Source organism: Gopherus evgoodei, chromosome 3, assembly GCF_007399415.2.
Source record: "Gopherus evgoodei ecotype Sinaloan lineage chromosome 3, rGopEvg1_v1.p, whole genome shotgun sequence".
Lineage (NCBI taxonomy): Eukaryota > Metazoa > Chordata > Testudines > Testudinidae > Gopherus > Gopherus evgoodei.
Genome location: NC_044324.1, coordinates 130,214,605 through 130,235,554, shown reverse-complemented (window position 1 = coordinate 130,235,554; position 20,950 = coordinate 130,214,605). Strand labels below are relative to the sequence as shown.

The window sequence follows — 20,950 nt, the reverse complement described above, 5'->3', positions numbered from 1 at the left end:
TCACCTACCTAGGTAGCATCATCGACCAGCAGGATGGCACAGACGCAGACATCAAAGTAAGGATTGGTAAGGCAAGAGCAGCCTTTTTACAGCTCAAGAACATCTGGAGCTCCAGAGAGCTGTCTTTGGCAATAAAAATTCGACTGTTCAACTCCAATGTGAAATCAGTCCTACTGTATGGAGCTGAAACCTGGAGGACAACCAAAACAACCATCAGGAAGATCCAGACCTTCATTAATAGCTGCCTCAGAAGGATTCTCCAGATCCGCTGGCCAGACACCATCAGTAACAGCCATCTCTTGGAGAGGACCTGTCAACTCCCAGCAGAGGAAGAAATCAGAAGGAGAAGGTGGGGTTGGATAGGACATACACTACGTAAGCAGCCAACTAACATCACCAGACAGGCACTGCGCTGGAACCCCCAAGGCAAGCAGAAAAGAGGCTGTCCAAGAAACACCTGGCGACGCGACCTTCAGGCTGATAGCAAAAAAATGGGCTATACCTGGAACCAGCCAGAGCAAATGGCCCAGGATAGAGGACTCTGGAGATCTGTGGTTGGCGGCCCATACCCCGATTTGGGTGACGGGCATGAGTGAGTGAGAGAGAGTTTACAGCTACAGTTGTGGCCATGAAATTGTAGCATGGCCAAACTGTCACTGGCTATTCCTAGCATATCCTTTCAGCCAAACTGGCATTTTTTTGCCAAGCTGTTGAGTGGTCCCTTGCTGCCAAAGGGATGAGGCAGTGGATAAACAGCCTGAAAGAGAAACAGAGGGAAGTATCTTTGAAGCTGAATGAATTCCAAATCACTGCACAAAGACCAAAGTCTCAAGGAAATGAACTGAAACTTTGAAAACACCAAAGCACAGAGGTGCTTAAGCGAAGCACTGAAGCACTCAATGCCATATACAAAGACAGGGATTAGGGAACTGAGGTTCCTGGAGACTGCTCCTCTATCAGCACTTCTTGGCAAGCAGCAGTTAAACAATTGCAGGATTACCAAAATAGACTGGCTGTCAAAGGAAAGAAACACAGAAAGAATACCTGAAGCAGGACAGGCACTAAGGGAGCTCAAGAGTTGTGGCTGCAGTTAGATACAACTTTTGCAGAGAGCTCCTTCGAAGACTGCAGTCAAGAAAGGACTGGATACATCCAAAAGCTGAGGTTAAAGCACCTGGGTAGCAATCAATCAGCAGCGTGGAGGTTGCTCAAACTCCTACCTGTTACCACTGCTCTTCGGGACCAAACAAGCTTTTGGGAGATTTTGCTGTCTCATGCTAGGGTGATGATACTCCACAGCAAGAATCCTTGCTGTGGAGTATCGGATGGTATCTTTACAGAAGTCAGCATTTAATGTTTACTGTATAATATTTGCAACATCCACAGTGTGTTATGTGTTGTTCAAGCATATAGTGTGAAACTCTCTGCCCCAGTCTTAATCTAATTACCACCACTGTGGTAAATACTGATTTTTTTCAATAGCGACCACTGTAAAGTGATGGTAAATTCACCTGCCATGTTGTCAAGGATCAGGAGGTAGCTGTGTTAGTCTATATCCACAAAACCAACAAGGAGTCCGGTGGCACCTTAAAGGTTAATCGATTTATTTGGGCACAAGCTTTTGTAGGTAAAAAAAACCTCACTTCTTCAGATGCATCTGAAGATACTGATGCATCTGAAGAAATGAGTTTTTTTAACCCACGAAAGCTTATGCCCAAATAAACCCTTTACTCTTTAAGATGTTACCTGCCATGTTGGAGATCAAATACTGGAGCAATCTCAGTGTGCTCTGCAAAAAAAAGCTCCCCAGTCTGCAGGAAGTAAAGGGGAATCAACTCATAACTGCAGAGGATTTATACTCTTGAGTAAGTCAGGTTTTAAAATAGATTAAATATATTAAAAATGGCAAACCAAAATAAGAGCATGAATTAAAAAAACCCTCATAGATATACTTTTCCTAAATATGTGTGTGCACACATGCATAATAAAAGTCTCACAGATTTAAACAGTAACAGTAAAAATAGTTCCAATAATGAATTTTTCCTTCTTTAGGAGCATGAATGCCATTTTTCTAATGACAGTATTCCAAGTAATATTAATTTAGAACTGATGGACCTGGTGGAAAGGACAGACTTAGCCACAGATTCCCCACATTTCAAACTGCTCTTGGTTCTAGTCTATGTTGTACATTTGAAGGGATCTTAAATATTGTACATTTTTAGGAATCTTGTGAAAATCATTCCATTCTTCCTCTAAAACGCACGTGCTACCTCAGGTTTTGTTTTTAAAAAGGAAAACAGCTTCAGTTTTGTAGGGTTCAAATAACTTAAAAAAAATCACACGGCAGATTTTTCTGTAGAACCATTTCTGTGGGCACTGTGATTAACAAACTAGCTACATAACATGGTAGACCAAAAGCTGGAATTAACTATTATAAAGAAAACTAATAGGAAAGGCACAATTTTGAAAGTGGCCTAAAAAAATCCCCAGCAGTTCAAGGGTGGCTATTCTTATTTACCACAGACGAGAGATACCAATAGTTTTTAAAATTCCTTATTAAAATGTACTGGAGTTTGAAAGACATTTTTCAATCATGAGAAGTTGAGATATATATTGGGATTAGTAGGATTTATCACCTATGGAAAAAAACCCACAGAAATAACTCCAAACACAATCCAGCATACAAATAAAAAACCAGTATCAAACCCAGGGTTATATATCTTACACTATCTTATCACATACACTCTATCATACATAGGGAAGTTTCAAGAACGTCTATGCATTCAAGAATGTCTATTCATGTCTACAAATGTCTATGTTTAAGCAAACTACCTGTTATACATTATCTTGGGAGCAAAGCATATGAGCAATTCCTCAAAGAAACTGCCCATTAGATGACCGAAAGAAAATTAAAAATTGCATTAAGGCTAAGTTCTACTGTAGGAAGCCTGGCATAGGAATTCAGATTGCCATATCACAGCACATCACTGGGGGCTCTGAAGCTTCAGAGAAAGGGTAGAAAAACAAACCCAAAACTCTACATGATCAAAAGATTAAATTAAAAATAAAAACTCAAGCAAATGGCTATATACATAATCTGATTTCACCAGCATACTTACGAAGGATGACGTGGGTGATAACGAATGCAAATATAAAGACTGTCAGAAAGGACAGAGATAAAATAAACATATAAAAAAATCTGTAGTTTCTTTTCCCCACACAGTTGCCTACCCAGGGACAATGATGATCAAACCGTTCTGAAATGAGAGGTAGAAAAAAATGGAATATAATTAATAAAGTGCTACTTTACTTGAGAAAAGCCCTCTAAATAGTGTAGAACAAATCATGATTTAATTGGTATTTGCAAACTAGTCAGAGAACTTCATAGAACACGCCCTCCCCAGTATTTTAATGCAATGTTACAATTATTTAAGAAATTAATGCACGGCAGAGAAGGTCTTCTGTTAAATTACATAAATTTATGCTTTAACAACTGGAGAAATAAGCATACACATTTCTACTATCACATATAGAGTACCAGTTTAATTATCTGGATTTGGTCTCCAATGTATTCTTTTTTACTCAGAACTGTAGTCCTCCTATCACTATAATTTTGTGCCACATTTCTAGATTATACATTTGAGATTGCCCTGTGTCCATTACCACCCCATCCATTAATTACAGTGCAGAAAACATTTTCCCTTCTTCTGTTACTCAGTTCATGATTATCTTCCATCTCAGATCTGCTATTTTTCTGTTAGAACCAACACTTCTACACCAAACAACTTCCATGGCAAAACAACTGAAATACAGGTTGATGGAAAAGAGTTAGGGTTCACTTTTCTCAATTTTTTTTAGCTACCGTGTTTTAAATCCTGTATTTTATTTTCTGAGAAATAATCCGGGGACATTTTGTGTGAAGGCATGATATAAAGTGGTAATTATCTGAATGCTCACTTGGACTATCAGCTCAAAGTCCACTCTTTTCCTTTCCTTACTTAATCAAGTCCTTCTCTTCTGTTGCCTGGAAAGACTAACTTGCAAGGATAGTGGTAAGAGTCCGTGACAGTTCTGAAGAACGTTAGGGAGATGAGCTGCTGCTGTTTGTCAAGGCCAACAGGTTAAAACTTTGTAACTCTGAAAGCCATACATGTAGAATTAGATTTTCCTTGAGTACGGTGGAATTTCAGAGTTTTAATATGTTATTTAGTGATGATAAAAAGCATATTGCTAGGAAAAATCATTTTGTAGCTTCGCTTTGGAGAGACAACAATACTTTTATTGTATGCAGTGTTGTTGTAGCTGTGTCAGTCACAGGACATTAGAAAGACAAGGTGGATGAGGTAATATCTTTTATTGGACCAACATGTGTTGGTGAAAGAGACAAGCTTTTGAGCTTATACAGAACTCTTCTTCAGGTCTGGGAAACTTACTGAGGGCTGGCCTACACTACAAATTTTCATTGGCGCATCTGTGCCACTGTAGCGCGCCTGGTGAAGACACTGTAAGCCGACGAGAGCTCTCCTGTTGCTTTAATAACTCCATCGCCATGAGAGGTGGTAGCTATGTTGGCAGGAGAAGCTCTCCCACCGACATAGTGCTGTCTACTCGGGGGGTTGAGGTCAGTATAACTACATTGCTCAAGAGTGTGGATTTTTCACACCCCTTAGCATTGCAGTTATACTGAAGTAAGTATGTAGTGTAGACCAAGACCTGGTCTACACTGGGGATGTGTGTCGATGTAAGATATGCAATTTCAGCTACGGGAATACCGTAGCTGAAGTCGACGTATCTTATTCTGACTTACCTCCCTTCCTCACAGCACAGGATCGACGTCTGCGGCTCCCACGTTGACTCCACTACCACTGCTCACTCTGGTGGAGTTCCAGAGTAGATGGAGAGCGCGTTCGGGGATCAATATATTGCATCTAGATGAGAAGCAATATACCGATCCCCGAAAAATTGATCGCTACCCGCCGATATGTCGGGCAGTCTGGACACACCCCAAGCCTAGACTGTTTGGAATAAGTAGATAACACACATTTCAAGGGACCATTTGAGATGAAGTGGCCCATTAACCTCCCTCCAGTCATAGGGTGAAAGGCAGTGTGTGGGGAGAGGGGGCAAAAGGAAGCTGAGAATTATAGATTGTAATAATAAGCCATAAATCCAATGTTTTTATTTAGTCCATGATTTTTAGTGTCTAGCAAAGCTATACATTTAAGCTCCCAGGCTCATTTTTTTAAAATGTTGTGCAGGTTCCTTTGAGGATGAGGACTGATATGTTAGATACAATGTGATCACTTTGTGTTATAATAACACAGGTGATACAGTGCTTTTATCTTTTATCGTTTTCCTGTGAGAGTTCATTCCAGGGCATTACAGTGATTTTCTGGTTTCACCCACATGGTTGTTATTGGGGCATTTAGTGCACTGGACATGGGCGGTGGGTAGGGGAGGCTGGGCCTCCCCAAACAGCCAGGCATGGCTCTGTCCACACTCCGCCCCGAGGGCCCTGCTTCGGCAGAGCCGCTGGGCTCCAGAGGCTTGGGGCTATGCTGCCTGCCTTCCCAGGGCTGAGGCGGCTGCAGCAGCGCCACCACACACTCTCCCTCTAGGCTCTCCGGAGCTGGGGGAGGCTGCAGTGTTGCCACCGTGTGCTCTCCCTCTTGGGGCTCTGGGGCTGCCATATGCTCTCCCTCCCAGTGCTCCAGGGCTGGGGCAGAGGGGCTGACTTTGGGCACTAGCCAGCTTGGGGCAGAGAATGGTGGAGTGACTCTGGTTCTGGGGCATAGAGAAGGGAGGGGCTGGAGACTAGCCTTCTCCAGCTAGAAGTTCATGAGCCACCTGGGCCACTGGATGAGGTAAACCTAGGGTGACCAGACTGCAAGTATGAAAAATCGGGACACAGGGTGGGGTGTAATAGGAGCTTATATAAGGAAAAGCCCCAAAAATCAGGACCGTCCCTATACAACCCTAGGTACACCACATGTTGCGATAGGTATGTGTAGGACCTCATGGATCTTAAAAGGTGTGTTGTGGGGGGTGCTGATCATTGCAGCAGCAGAGATATGTCTGCAGGTTTTGCATCGGTTGTTCTGGCAGAGGCTGGTGCCACTTTGAGTTAGTGTATCCAAGTCTGTGGAGAGCCTGTTTCTGATGATGAGCTTAGAGAGGCTGGGGGGTCTGTTTGAATACCAGAAGTGAGAGGTTCAGGAAAGATTTATCAAGTATAGATTGTAGTTGTTTGATACCCTGTATGGATTCTGTATGGGGTGGTAGGAGACAACTAAGGGTGTACATCAGAGGGGGCTTTCTGCATTGAAGCAGGTTCTCTCCTTGTATTTAGGTGGCTCGTTCCATGATATGATCTACTTCTCTGGTGGAGGGTCCTTGTCTGGTGAAGATGGTTTTGAACGTGTTAATGTATATATCCTGTAATTTCTCCTTGGAGTATATTCTGTGATATCTGAGTGCCTGGCTATGGCTAACAGATTTCTTGTTGTGTTTGGGGTGATTACTGGATCTATGAAGGTAGGTGTGGTTAGCTGTGGGTTTCCTGGACACAGTTGTCTGTAGGGTTCCATTACTGAAGCTAACTGATGTGTCTAGGAATTTGATGCTAGTGTGGGAGTGTTCCAGAGAGAGTTTAATGGACAGGTGTAGTTGTGGTGGTGGTAGAAATCTATCAGGGTAGGTTTTCCTGCCTCTCCTCTTCTTTTCGCAAATGGGCCACTTCACTTTGAATGGTACCTTGAATATGCGTTAATTACTTATGCTAAACAGTGTTCCACCTTATATTTAGCTGTGACATTCTGAGTATGTTTCCCAGACCTGAAGAACAGCTCTGTGTAAGCTTGGCTCGGTCTCCAACAGAAGTTGGTCCAATAAAAGATATTACCTCACCCACCTTGTCTCTCTAAAATTTTAAATTGTAATGGAGTGCAAGATTCAGAAAACAACACAGATGCTTTTATGCCTTCTCCCTTTCTCAGACTAAGTCCTATCCAAAGCCTATTTTGTTTTCCCCAACTTCTGTCTCCATTGACATATGCTAACTGACTATTTGTAATCAGACAGGAAAGGCATGCTATAAATCTGAAAGTCCTCAAATTCTATGGGAAAAAAAAGGCAAAAAAAAAAAAACATCTGTCCAAACATACCAGTTTGTTTTTATTGTGCCTCTGTGTTTAAGACCTACATGAGAGCATTTTCTTGAAGAATGTATTCAGGATTATCTTGATTAAAAAAATTAAACAGCATGCACCACAGACTTCTGAGTTTACTATATTTATTAGCTTTTTCAAGGTTGTGTGTGACAGTTGTTTGGACCACATTTCTGCTATAAATCTATTTCAAATTCCTGAGTGGCTATTGAGGGTAAAGTTACTGAACCTTCTTGGGAATGAGAAAAATTCAGAATTAGCATCTTCAGTCTTATCAAGCTCCTGATAAATATTTCAGGAGCTTAAAACATTGGGTGCTCCTAACTTCTTTGCTTAAGTAGAACACACAGTTGGTTCCTGAAGTGATTAGAAATTCCATTAGAATACTGGTGCTTCAAAGTGATGGGCATTGTGCATGGGTAAGCACTTTATAGTGCACTTTGCCTCACATAACCGGTACATAATGCAATGCCTGAGCAGTTAACAGAGAAAAATATAATTGTAAAATATGGTATGGAAATTATAACAATTCAGGGTGCAATCCAGACCAGTAAGGGGTTGTGTCACCATCTGCCTGCAACCCTGGGTGCCTCACAATGCTTTGCTGCTGTAGCTCCCAAACTTGGCTGCTCTGGCTTTATCGTGGCTTTCATGGTGCTCATATTTAGGCCTTGATACTTCTATTTCCCTTACTTGAAATAAACAAACAGAAAACAACAAATGGTAACCTTTCTTTTGATTATTCCTGGCCACCATACTTGACTCACTTAAAACTGTTACACCAGTGCTTAGAGAGTAAACAGCATGCTATGTATAAATCCTGTTTTGACTATGCTACTATCACCTCCTATGGTGCAATCCAGACTAGAGAGTGGTTGTGGCAACTGCCCTGCAACCTTGGGTGCTTCACCATGTTTTGCTGCTGTAGTTCACAACCTGGGCCCCTAACAAACAGCTAAACAGCATGCAGGTCACACACTGAATGTCTGTGTATAGCTGCAACCTGCCAGCAACACTCCAGTCAACAGTCTGGCTTTCACCAGCCTTGATTATCATTTGCATGGTGACTCTGATATGCTCCCAGTCCTGGATTTTCCCCCCAAAACATGTATTCTGAACTGTCCAGCCCTCTCCTGGACAGAGTTACCAAAAAATTCAGTTTAAACACAACACTGGATTAGGTTTGATTACAGAATAAGACACAATTAACTACTTGGACACAGATTTGAAGTGAGTAGAAGACATTAAAGTCAGAAATTGTTACAAGAGAAATAAAGATAATACACTGTTTAGTGCTCAAACTTAAATTAGATTTGGTTCAAGGTAAAATCCTTATCCAAATTCTCAAGTCAGCATCTGCCCTCAAAGTCCAAAGGGCTGGTTTCTTTGTCCATCCTAGATGAAAAAGCAAGTGAGTGAGACAGAAAGAGCGAGATCCCTGGAGTGTTTTTGCCCTTCACTTTTACAGTCCATTTCCTTTTTGAAGTGATTCTTCTGAGCACTGCTCCTTAAAGTTTATTCAAACAGTAAAAGTGGCACCATGGAGTCTGGGGGTGAAGGTGCCCTCATGCTCTCTCTTCTCCCCTATGTATGCTGAAATGCAGACTTGCCTTGTCTCTCTCTTGCTGTCTCAAAACCTTGTTTACTACTTTTATGTAAAATGGGATAGCACACATTCCTTTGTTTTAGAGCTGCTTAGCCACTCCTGCTTAATCGGGGCTGCATGGGTTTGAACCCGTGCTATCAATACCATATGGGGGAATGACCAGCGAGTTATTAGTTTTCAAATTCTCTCTCACAGGGGTATTTTGTATAAAGGATTATTAAAATAGTGTGTAGGGTGTTAACACAGGGGTGCATTTGGTCTCACACACACAAAACATTTTAGGGGCATGATCCTAAGCATTAGAGTACAAAAAGTGGCTTTCTGCAAAAAAGGGAAATTTAATGGAGCATCTCTGGAGAATGCCTTTTTTAAACACCCTCATTCTCTCATATATTGATATGCTGGGGAATCAACACCTCCGAAGAGTATAAAGTTCCAGTTTCTAGCCTTGATGTCATAAGATATCAAACCTTAAACCTGTCATTGGTTCAGGCAGAACACTACATTTTGTACCTCAGATCCGAGTATTCAGTAACAGGCAGATGAGAGCTCGTTTACATATTGGTAAAACTATAAGAAGGGAATAAATTGGGCCTCATCTCTTTTCATTGAAATTAGTTAGCGACATAATGATATGTGACATCACAACAGGCTATAGAGGCTAGAAATCTAGGGATTGTTCCGTACATCTTTCAGTTATGAATGTGTATTTGTTTAGCTGTATGGTTACCTTTATCCCCCAGCGATATAACAGAAGATTCAATTTTCCTGGCACTTGAGCAAACACCATATAGTTACAAATAATTGAAACAGCAACATTTTATTGAACAGAGTAACATTTGTTTTCCTTTTGAGATTTGTCTCCTTTCATCCCCCATCTTTGTTGTATTTTACATATTTCCTCGCTTTTTGATTTCACTCTCCTCACCATCACAAGTTTGTAGGCTTCAACGGAGTGCTGGTTGAAGGTCTATTTAGCTGAGTGTTTACTAACGTATGACCCAATTTAATCTCCCTTCCAACCACTGATCAAAACACAGCCAGCTAAGTGCTGGCTGAAAATTTTGGCTCGGTGTGTCCTAGTCATCTTTTCCATATAGGGTGGCAGGTAAAGGAGGAGGACGGGGTTCTCAAACTGTGGACTGGGATGCCAAAGTGGGTCATGACCCTGTTTTAATGGGGTCGTCAGGGCTGGCGTTAGAGTGGTGGGGCTCAGGCTTCGGCTTCAGCCCTGGGTAGCGGGGCTCAGATTACAGGTCATCCCTCCCGGGCTTCAGCTTTACCCTCCCCCCTACACCCGGGGCTGAAGTCCTTTGCATTAATGTAGTTCTCATCACACAGGACTACATGAATGAAAACAAGGCAAGGGGGATAAAAAATAATGTTTTTTGGGGGGAAAAGGAATTGTTTTAAATGTAAATCAGATTTTATTTTGTTATTATAAGAAGTTTCTCTTTTTAAAAATAAACCTGTTTTAAATTCAGATTTCATTTTATACAAAATATGTTAAGGTCTAAACTTATTACCACTTAAAACACATTAAAAAAATATGCTACATCCATGAACCTCTGTAAAAAAAAAATTGAGTTAAAGGCTGCTTTTTTATATTATGAAAGATGTTTTCGACCTGATTCTAACTTCTGATGTCGGTCATGTACTGTATTAAGAACTTGATCCTATAGGGGACCCAAAATATGTGCAAGAGACTGGCAAAGTCATCATGGACACTGGGACCCAGTCTCTGACTCGAGGAGACACCATGATGTGTCTCATCACAATCATCCACTGAGCCCACCTAAGTGGTCTCATACGCCTATTTTTATAGCTTCTTTGTACCTGAGCTCTGACTGGCTTGGTTCTCAAATTATGAATATTTATGACTCTACCCACCATGGAAACTTACTCTCCAGCTAATAGAAAACACTGATCTGCCCAGTAACTACCACTTCTTGCTTCTAGATGGTTCTGGAAACCTTAATAAATGGCCCTGTTTTATCTCCTTGCATGCATACACAGAGGCACAAACAGAAACCCATTTATTTGTCAACTGCTTCCCTCCAAACAAACAAAATACTGCAGTGCAAAAGTCGGTTACACAAGTAGTAGTCTTGGATTGTTAGTTTTCATTTTTCTGGGGGTAGTGGCGGAGGTGGGTTGGCACCAGGGAGTTATGGAGCAGAGTCTGCAACCAGAAAGGAGCAATGCTGGTGTCAAAGCAGGACACTGTGGGAACAAGGGACAAAATTCTTCAGAGTGCAGCCTCTAGTGCTGACGTTAACACCTTGGAACCGAAGGGGAAAAAAACCCACCATGTCTGCAGGTCATAAAGAGACCTTATCAGGGAATATTTTCAAGAAATTCCTGTACCAATGAATAAAAAAGGAACACATGCCAAATGTAAAACAGTGCAACAAAAAGATGGAAGGTCTGGTTGTCAGAATTAAACAACGCTATGAAAAATACTCCTCAGAAGGCAATGACTTTGAAGATGATGATGTGGACATGTCTGAACAATCTGGATCAGCTGGTTAGTAAACTTGTTCCTGCACCATTCTTATGGACCACCTACCATGTCTTACTATGCTAGTGAATGATAACTTTGACTGTCATAAATTTGTGGTTTTGGTGGATTAATTTACGTATGATGTTTGTGTTCAAAATATAATTGGTATGTTAGCTTGTGTGGGAGTATTTATCAATTCATTTTTACTGTTACTGCTGGACTTCTGAAATGATTTTTTTATTGCTCAGTATAATCAAAAATCCTAGCTGAAGATTTCCTGTTTAAAAGAAAAAATGTATTAGATATTTCTGAATTTTAAACATTTAATTGTTTTCCCAAACTGTTTGGTATGTTGCTAGAGATAAGGATTATTTAAATCTATTTAAACCCTTATGATTTATTATTTTTCCTATAAAACTGGGTTGAGAATAAATTCTATCATTTCAAAAGCGAAACAAATAGCTGCAGTAGGAGAAATTTTTCATTTACAATTGCATTTTTTTTAAAAGCAGTGCACTAAGTAATATTCAGTGAGAGTGTGACTATTTTTACCATTTTGTTTAAAGACCTGGCTTAGACATAAGGGGTTATGAACGTCCATCCTCTGCAATGACTACAGCTTCAGAGTTATCTGCTGGTAGCACCAGCAGTGCTGCAACTAAACATATGTCACACAGTAATTACCCATATAAACCCCACCTTACCCCCAAAAAATGAAATGGACAGCAGTAATGGACGAGTTTGTAAACAGGACCAAATTCCAGCAAGACTCCATTATCCCTTTTGTCTTGTTCAGAACCAACATTTCATTGACATGGTTCACCATCATTATGACCATACCACACTCTACCCTGTAGAGCAGACAAGACTGAAAGGTTGCTAGATACAGTATATAAGAAGGAAACTGAACAGTATGCAAAATACATTGACGGGAAATTCGTTAATCTGAGTCTTGATGGGTATATAATTATTCAGTAATATGTGCTTATGACACAACAGAAGATTGGGTCACCTATCTTACAGAAACAATTGCTTCATCAGGAAATGCCCATGCAGCAGAATACTTAAAAGCAGCAGCAGTAAAAGCTACAACAAATTGTGAACAAAAATTCAGATGAGAAATTTTGTCACAGACAATGCTGCAAATGTAGCAAAGATGTGAAGAAATCTAGAAGAAGACAATGAAGGGATTCTGAAACTTACAACATATGGGTGCAGTGCTCATTTGATGCATCTTTTAGCCAAAGACTTGAGTAAAACTCCAGGAACAAAGGAAACTTGTTGAAATTACAGAATACTTCTGTAACAATCACTTCGCTTCAGAGTCCCTGAAGAGAGGAGGAAGACCCAAACTAATTCTCCTCCAAGTTGTATAATGGAATTCAGTGGTTGACTGTTTTGAACTACTTATTAAGAACTAGCCTATTTTGATGACAATGTGTGAAGAAAACCATGACAAAGAAGACGGAACTATCACAGCCAAAGTAGTCAACATGGGACTAAAGAGAAGTATAGAAGATAAGTTCAGCATATTTCCATAGCCTTGGACAAACTGCAGAAAGATTGTTGCTGTATTGCTGATGCTGTTGAAATCTGCACAGAAATTCAAGAGACATTGAAGAAAGACATACTCAACAACAAAGTTAAACTGCAGACAGTAAAGGAACATCTAATAATCACCCATTGATCTTTCCAGACATAATACATTTCAGGGCTGGAGGAAAACCATCCAAGCAGTACATGTTTGCAGATGATATTTTAAAGAAAGTCACACCATTGAACTGGTGGAAGTCACTAGCTAAGCACCTAGAACCAGAGTTTACTGAAGTCCTAAAGCAGCTTTTGAGAGGAATGGTCTTTTTCGCAGGCACAGGAAGAATATTTTCTTCATTTGGACTATTTAGTTCAAAATTGAGAAACTGACGGAGTTGAAAAGGCAGGAAAACTTGTCTCTCTCTTCCACTTTATAAATAAAAAGGAGGAGGGAAGGGACTGTTCTCATTTTTAAGAGACTTAGGCAAGTAGGAAATTTAGTTTCAGTCCCTTTCACTTAGACATATTTGAAAGTTTTCCCAGGCTGACCTGAAATAATTAAATTCAATTAACTGACTACAGTTAATCCCTCTGTTCCTTTAACAAATCATTTAGTTGTAAATGTGAAACATGTTTTGATAGGAGAAGTTTATGTATCCAAAACATTTAAGGTTGTTTTGTTTAATAAAAATAAATTTTATATGCTGTTTTGTATGCTTAATTAAATTCCAGTTCCCATCCTAATGCAGCTTGATACAAAAGCAAAAAGTTAATTATCTACTAAATAAGCAATATATCATTCACCATTTTCTAACATAATAAAAATGTATACTAAGAATCTGAAAATATTAAGCTTTATATTTTCTTAAATAAATATATAGTGTACTCTTCTAGGTTGCTAAAAGATGTACCAAATCTAGTGTAAAATCATTCCATTTAGTTGTAAATCAACTTGTTTTAATGGTTATATCAACAAGTGAGAATGCACCCTTCCTTAGCAAATAACTGAAATACAAATGGAAAAGCTGATTTAAATTGATTTAAATTGTGCTTTCCCCTTTGTGATTTAAATCATGAATTAAACAGTCCTGATTTAAACCAATCCACTTTAGAACTAGGAACTTTTTAGTTCATATTCATAGTATCCATATGGGATCACTACACTGCACCGCTTTGGTGAGTTCATGTTCATACCCCTGTAGTCCGAACTGCAGGGCAGTGTAGAGAAGCACTTAGTTATAACCAACAGGTCCCCTTGCACTGATCAAAGTTACTATTGATAGTTGCAGTATGACAGAGGACACAGGATCCATTGTCTTGGATGTCAAACTGGCTAGTTATCTTGAGATCTAAGACTTTGTGCATGCTTTGTAATATTTACAACTATGGCTCTTTGTAGGACTATGTTGTCACAATGTATGACCGCATCTATTCAGGATGACAGACTTTGTACTTTGCATGGAAATTTTTACTTGTTGCTTTTGTTTCCCCCTGAAACATCAATAAAAGTAGGAAAATAAAAAAAACCCTAAATAAATACTCTTTGTAAGCTCTTTTAAATACAGAATTTGTCTATTTTCTCCAAGATCCTAATGAGGTTGAAGTACACAAAGGAAAATAAATACAATAGTGCTGGATTAAATCCTGTCTAATACTTTCACAAATCTTTGTAATTTAGACTATTTTAATCATAATCTTTGTACCTGATCCTTCAAACCTTACTCCTGTGAGCTATTCTTATCTCATGTGATTAGTCCCATTGACTTCAGGGTGACTATCCATATGAAGAATATTTACTCACATGAGTAAGACTGACTAGACTGGATCCTTTACTGGTAATGTTCAGCTACGAAATACTGAACTATATACAACTTAAATACATAATATACACCAGTATGAAAGTCATTGTCTTGATAAAATCTTTATTATTCTTTTATAATGAAATTAGTGTAGAAATCAATAACAAATTAAACAAAGAGTGACTGATAATTAAATTTCTCTGGATTTGCAACATCTGTGGGGGACAACAGACAACGGATCTTTAAAGCCACCGAGTTTGTGCATCTCAGTATGTTCACTACGGACGAAAAGAAAATAATTCAGCCTTTTGGCTTCTACAGTAGATTGAGTGAATACATAAAGTAATTTCATTTATAAACCACCTCCAGCAAAAGCATTCAGGGTGCTGAACAGTCATTAAAAATTTTTCTTGTAGATGACAAAGATAAATATCTGTGATATCCTCTGAATGACTAAACAACTCTATGCAAAGCCTTAAAAAGTGATGTGACCTGAAATAGCAAAGTAATTTTGTGAAAAATGAGATTCTATTAATGAGAATGTATTAGTGTGTTTTGCATGACTGCAGTAAGAAGTAATTCAGAAACAGCAACAACTGGGATGCTCGTTAGACATTTTAAAACTAGGAGCAACTTAGACGCCAGTTGGTGTGCCATCCCACAGATATAAGCCACATACACAAATAATGTAATAAGATCACTTGTGGAGTAAACGGTCCACAAAGTAAACGGTCCATCTTTAATAGAGAATAGCAGAAAGTTACCTTACAGAAAAATGCCTTTTTGCACAAATGATATTTTAAAAAACAAACCTAGATAGAGATTTTTAATGTTATCAATAAAAATATTTATTAATTTATTGGGGAAACATCCAGCCATTGCTCTGGGTCGTTTCATAGTAACTAAATGTCAACATATATAAAATACAACATAATAATTACATTGCACACTTCACACACTACTGCTACTAACAAATATCTGCCGATTAATAATCAAAATCCCTTTATCTGCCGGTACATTAAGGGTAAAGTTTTCAAAGGCACAAATGGCAATTAGGAGCCTAGCCCACATTGGCAGTCAGCAGGAGTTCAAAAGCACCTAGGTGCCTAAGGCCTGTGCCTTTCAAAATCTCCCCATTGCAAGTCCAAATATGCATTTATGCATCTCCAAATACAGCTTCCAACTACAACATGCACTGTAGCCAAAATCCAAATGAGGTAGTGGAGAAGCTGTGGTTGGGAGGGAGAAAATGGAAGTTTAGAGAAACAGGGTATTCCTGCAAAACACCTGGAAGCCGTTCCCAACAATTAAGGGTTTTGTTTCCCTTCATTCCTTACAAAATGTAATTTCTCAAGTCCTCATTGCCTATCGATATGATCACCTCACTGTCTTTTAATCCCTCCACTGCCTCCCCAACAATAACAACCATATCAAATGTAAGCATTGGTCGCCACTCACAAAGCTCAATAAAATACTCTATCCCTTCCTAATTATCTTCTTGTGTCAAGTTTTCTGTTACCTTTCACACACACCATTCACTCCACTGACTTTCTTAACCGTGTCCACATATTTGTGAACCTTTCCCACAGTCACCTTTGTACTTTCTTCTACATGGCCTCCACTGTACGTAGTATGGCCTCCCTTAGATAATCTATAAGAACACTATTCTCTTTATTTTTAAATCTCTCAAAGATAGTCTTCTGAAGTTCCTTAGAGTAAATCTTATTAATTTGTATAAAAATCCCTTTTTGTGGCTCCTCTTCCCTAACCAACTCCTTGTTTTTGTCTGTCTTTCCCTAGATTGCAAGTTCTTTGAGGCAAGGACCATCCTCCCTGCATGTCTAGAGAGTGTTTAGCCACAGTGGACACCACGATAATAAAAGGTAGTCAGCCAGACTCATCTGTGCATCTGGTAGCTTGCATTTTCTTCTGGGGTTTTCAAAATACCCCAAAAGACAATACACCTTAGAGTGTATACAAAAGGAAGGCAGCCGATGCCCAGGTGAAGCCCAGAATGAACAGCTGTCCATTTCATTTTCTGCCAAAAAGAGCAGCGCTAGTGAGCTCAGTCCTGGGTCGACTGAACAGCAAACCCTTAAGAAAACCGAAAATGTGAATAAGAGTAATCAGTGACACGGCGCTCAAAACTAAGTGCAAAACTTACTTTCTTCAACTTGGCGCTAGCACAGTTGTAACTAAAAACAGCAAAGATAAAGAGAGAGAAAGGAAGATGAGGAAAAAGAGCTGAAGAGGAGCTAGAGAAGGATATTAAACAAAACACATACATAGCCCCAACTGCCTTAGGGAAATAATTGAGGAAAATTACACCACTAACCTACTGAGATTTTTATTTTCACTTGGGAGGCACTCAGACACTAGAGTAGAGGGCCTGTGATGAGGTCTATAAACTGCACTAGAATCAGAGGGGTTAAGGGGTTGCTTTGCGCTGGAGAAGCTCTGCCCCAAAGCACCTGCAAGTCATGCTAGAAATGGAGGAGGAAGCTCCACTCAGTGGGCAGCACTAGGAAAGGAGCAGGCTCTTGAGCTTCCCAGCTCCCATGAAAATACCTGGTAGCTAGCAGAGCCTCTATCCTCACAGGAAGGGAACACAGACCTTGTCCAAAAAAAGGGGGAAAGGGACCAAATCCTATAACTTGTGCTGGAGATCCAGTGAACTTTGAAGTGGACTCTGGCCTATCCTGTGCTGGGCCCCTCAGAAAAGAGGCTGAACTGAAACTGCCTACAGGTTGCCCCCTACACCCTTTTGTTTTAATCTGTTTTGCTGATCTTGGATTGATTGTTTCACTTAGAACTCCAAAAAGGGCAGAAAGCCTTGGCTGGAGGGCTGAAAGACAGCCATTGCTAGACTGACACTGAACAATCCTGTTGAAAGGAGCAGACTTGTGTGTGTTCTTTCCATGTATCAGCTGATGGGGACAGATCCCTGAAAGGCCCTTTATAAGGACATTGCTAGTCATATTCTAAATTTTTTGGCTCCTGAAGAGGAGAGTTCTCAATTATTATATACATTATCTAACCAAAATCTCCCCTTTTTAAAAAAAACCTCTTCTGCATAGTCCAAATACAATCAAAAAGTGGGACCATTGATTTATAGCTGACTATATATAGCACTGCAGAAGGACCTACTTTTATTTTAATTTACAAGTCCCATTTGTCTTTTCTGTTAATGACGCAAAAAAACATTTTTCAAATAATGGTCCATTAAAGGTGATGTTACAATATTAATGCATAGTGAAACAATACCAAGTAATGTACACAAGTGTCAGCTATACTGGACTGTAGACGTCCACTGTTGGGGTTCGCCCCTCTCTGGGGCAGCGGGGAGCCAGGCCGCCTAGCTACACGCCACAGCAAACGACAGTTTCGGGCTCAGACCCTCAGACAGGGGCTGAGCAATCAGTTCAGTCTGTTAAGCCCAGGCCCTAGGTCAGGGCAGGGCTACAAACAATAGTGCAGGGCTCAGACCCTCAGGCAGGGGCTGAGCAAACAGTTCAGTAGGGTAAGCCCAGGCTCCTGGGCCTGAGCACCCGTGAGTGGCGTGGCAGGGGGAAAGCAGGCCCACCCACTCCTCTGCGTCCCAGCCCCGGGCCCTAACAGCGGCAGGCAGTCTGCTGCTGTGTCAGGAGGATCCTGGCCGCAACACACTGACATTGGCTCTGGGTGTGCTGCAGCCAGACTAGGGTTGGCTGCCCCCGGGCTACTTCCAGACTCCCCCTCCGGGCCTACCTGGATCCTGGGGTCATCCTCCACAGGGTCCAGGTGCATGGGTTCATCATGGTTGGGGCTGGGTGGTAAGTCCTGCAAAGCCTCCGGAAAGTCGGCCTAGGGTAGCTCTGGCGGCTCCTCCGGGTAGCAGGCGCGGGGGAACTCTGGCGGCTCCTCCGGGTAGCGGCATGGGGGGAGCTCAGGCCACTCTGGGTGGCTGCCCTGGGTTGCAGGAGTCTCCCAGTCCTGACCTCCCCAAGGGACGTCGGCTCGCTCCGGCTGCTGGGGCTCAACTGAGCTCTGAGGGCCCACCTTTATAGTTCCGGGTCGGCGCCTGACCCTTTGCGGGGCGGGTTCAGAGCTCTTTAGCTCCGCCCAGTCTGGCCTCCGGCTGGGCTCTTTCTCCTCTGGGGCGGCTGGGAGCCAGGCCGCCTCACTACATGGCTCATAAAACTTTATATAAGTTATTCTAACTCTGAAACAACCACAGCATACAAACATTTTAAAAGCTTTATACTACTACTACTGATCAATCTGTTCTAAGTAACTTGTATTTTCTGTGCAGGAAGTTGATGCCATCTGGCAAACCTGACACACCCACTACTAGAAGGAGAACCTGGTAAGAGGCTTCTACAGAAAATATTTCTGATACCCATCTCTTATTTTTTAATCAGTTATGGGCTGTGACTATTTTAACAAGTCACTCCAAGTTTTCCTTTCCTGTGCCTAAAATAGTGGTGTATAACAGGAGAAACTATTTAAACAAAACATTTCATGTGAACCTCACCAGCTGGCAAATTGTTGGAAATGTTTATACATTGTACTTTGAAAAGAGTGATTTGGTGAAATCGAGTCCAACTCAGAAACAACTCATCTATTGAAATTAATTTTATAATTCCCTGGGATAAGTTTTCTATGGCAGGAACGATTTAAGCAGAAAGGGAGAGTCTATTGAGGGGAGTCTGAGGGAACTGGGATTATTTAGTCTGCAGAAGAGAAGAGTGAAGGGGGATTTGATAGCAGCCTTCAACTACCTGAAGGGGGGATTCCAAAGAGGATGGAGCTCGGCTGTTCTCAGTGACGGCAGATGACAGAACAAGGAGCAATGGTCTCAAGTTGCAGTGGGGGACTGCAACTTGGCTGGATATTAGGAAACACTTTCACTAAGAGGGTGGTGAAGCACTGGAATGGGTTACCTAAGGAGGTGGTAGAAACTCCATCCTTAGAGGTTTTTAAGGCCCAGCTTGACAAAACCCTGGCTGGGATGATTTAGTTGGGGCTGGTCCTACTTTGTGTAGGAGGTTGAACTAGATGACCTCCTGAGGTCTCTTCCAACCCTAATCTTCTATGATTCTATTAGCAGGAAAAATCACTCAAAACTTTCACTCTAGCACACTCCCGTTTTTGACTGTATCATTTGCTCTCCCCTAAATCATTTCTTCCCCTTTTTTCATCTCAGGTCTCAATAATTAGGTCCACTAAGACAGCTGAAAAGCTGTGTGTCCTGGACCACATTCCATTATACTTTAATATTCTCTATGAAATAACTCTTTATATGTTAAAAAAGACACTAGTACTTTCAGTCTTTCACAAACTTAATTAGAAGTGATAATTTCTTCTCCATTTGTGAGCGTCATTAGATTTTTTTTTTTGTTTTCCCAAGTGGCTGTACTGAGTTTTAAAAAAAATTGATTTGACTATCACATTTCAAGTCTTTATTCCAGTGTCCACAAAGAAATAACCTAACTTCTTGCAGCTCTAATTTTAAAAATTACTTTTTTTTTTAAACTAAAAAGTCAACTTGTAAAAAAAAAAATTTACCAAGAAAAGGGTATACAAATGATGACATTCTGTATTTCTAAAGGAAATATTTATTCTTCCTGGCGTCCCCCAAAATCATGAAAGTAACAGAAATATTTGTTTGCAAGGTTGTTGTAGCCATATTGGTCACAGGATATCAGAGAGACAAGATGGGTGAAGTAATATCTTTTATTGGACCAACTTCTGTTGGTGAAGGAAGTAAGCTTTCCAGCTTACACAGAGCTCTTCTTCAGGCCGTGGCAGTTTATAAAGATGTTGGAAATCAAAGTGGCATAAAATAAAATCAATTAGGATTGGCAGAATAAGTGCATTTCCTTTGGCAATTTCTATTTTAGGACTGAAGATCTGCTTTATTTATATTCTTCATTTATCCTTCAGTCTTTTAGATTTATTAGTATTTTTGGTGTCATCTTCATGTGAAACTGATGATCTTTAAGGGCCTGATCCAGCTCTTCCAAAGTCAATGGGAGTTTTTCCATTAACGTCAGTGGTGGTTGAATCAGGCCACATAAAAAATCTGTTGTGCTAATTTAGTACAGTAAGTAGAGTGCATGGCAGTGCCTGTGTTTCCTCTCTCCTACCCCATCCCTCCTTCACTTTCCCCTAAAATTGAACAACTGTTCTAAAACTCCTTAACTGGAATATACTCAGGAAAAAAAACATCAAGGTGGTGTCCTGCTAATGAAAGACAATGGATTGTTCTGATATATCTGGGGGCGCATGCAGACACCCAGGATCTTTTATTGAGGAGGCAAGCTGACAGCATGACTTCTCTCATGAACAGAAGATCGCAGCC

The 20,950-nt window shown here is 40.6% G+C and overlaps 1 protein-coding gene across 1 annotated transcript in view; it reads right to left on the bottom strand.

The window, feature by feature from the left end:
* ZDHHC14 (zinc finger DHHC-type containing 14) overlaps positions 1 to 20,950 on the bottom strand; it is a 164,167-nt gene that overhangs the window by 34,758 nt on the left and 108,459 nt on the right. The window contains 1 exon segment of the mRNA XM_030556649.1: positions 3,120 to 3,257. Coding sequence (XP_030412509.1) covers positions 3,120 to 3,257 — 138 coding nt within the window.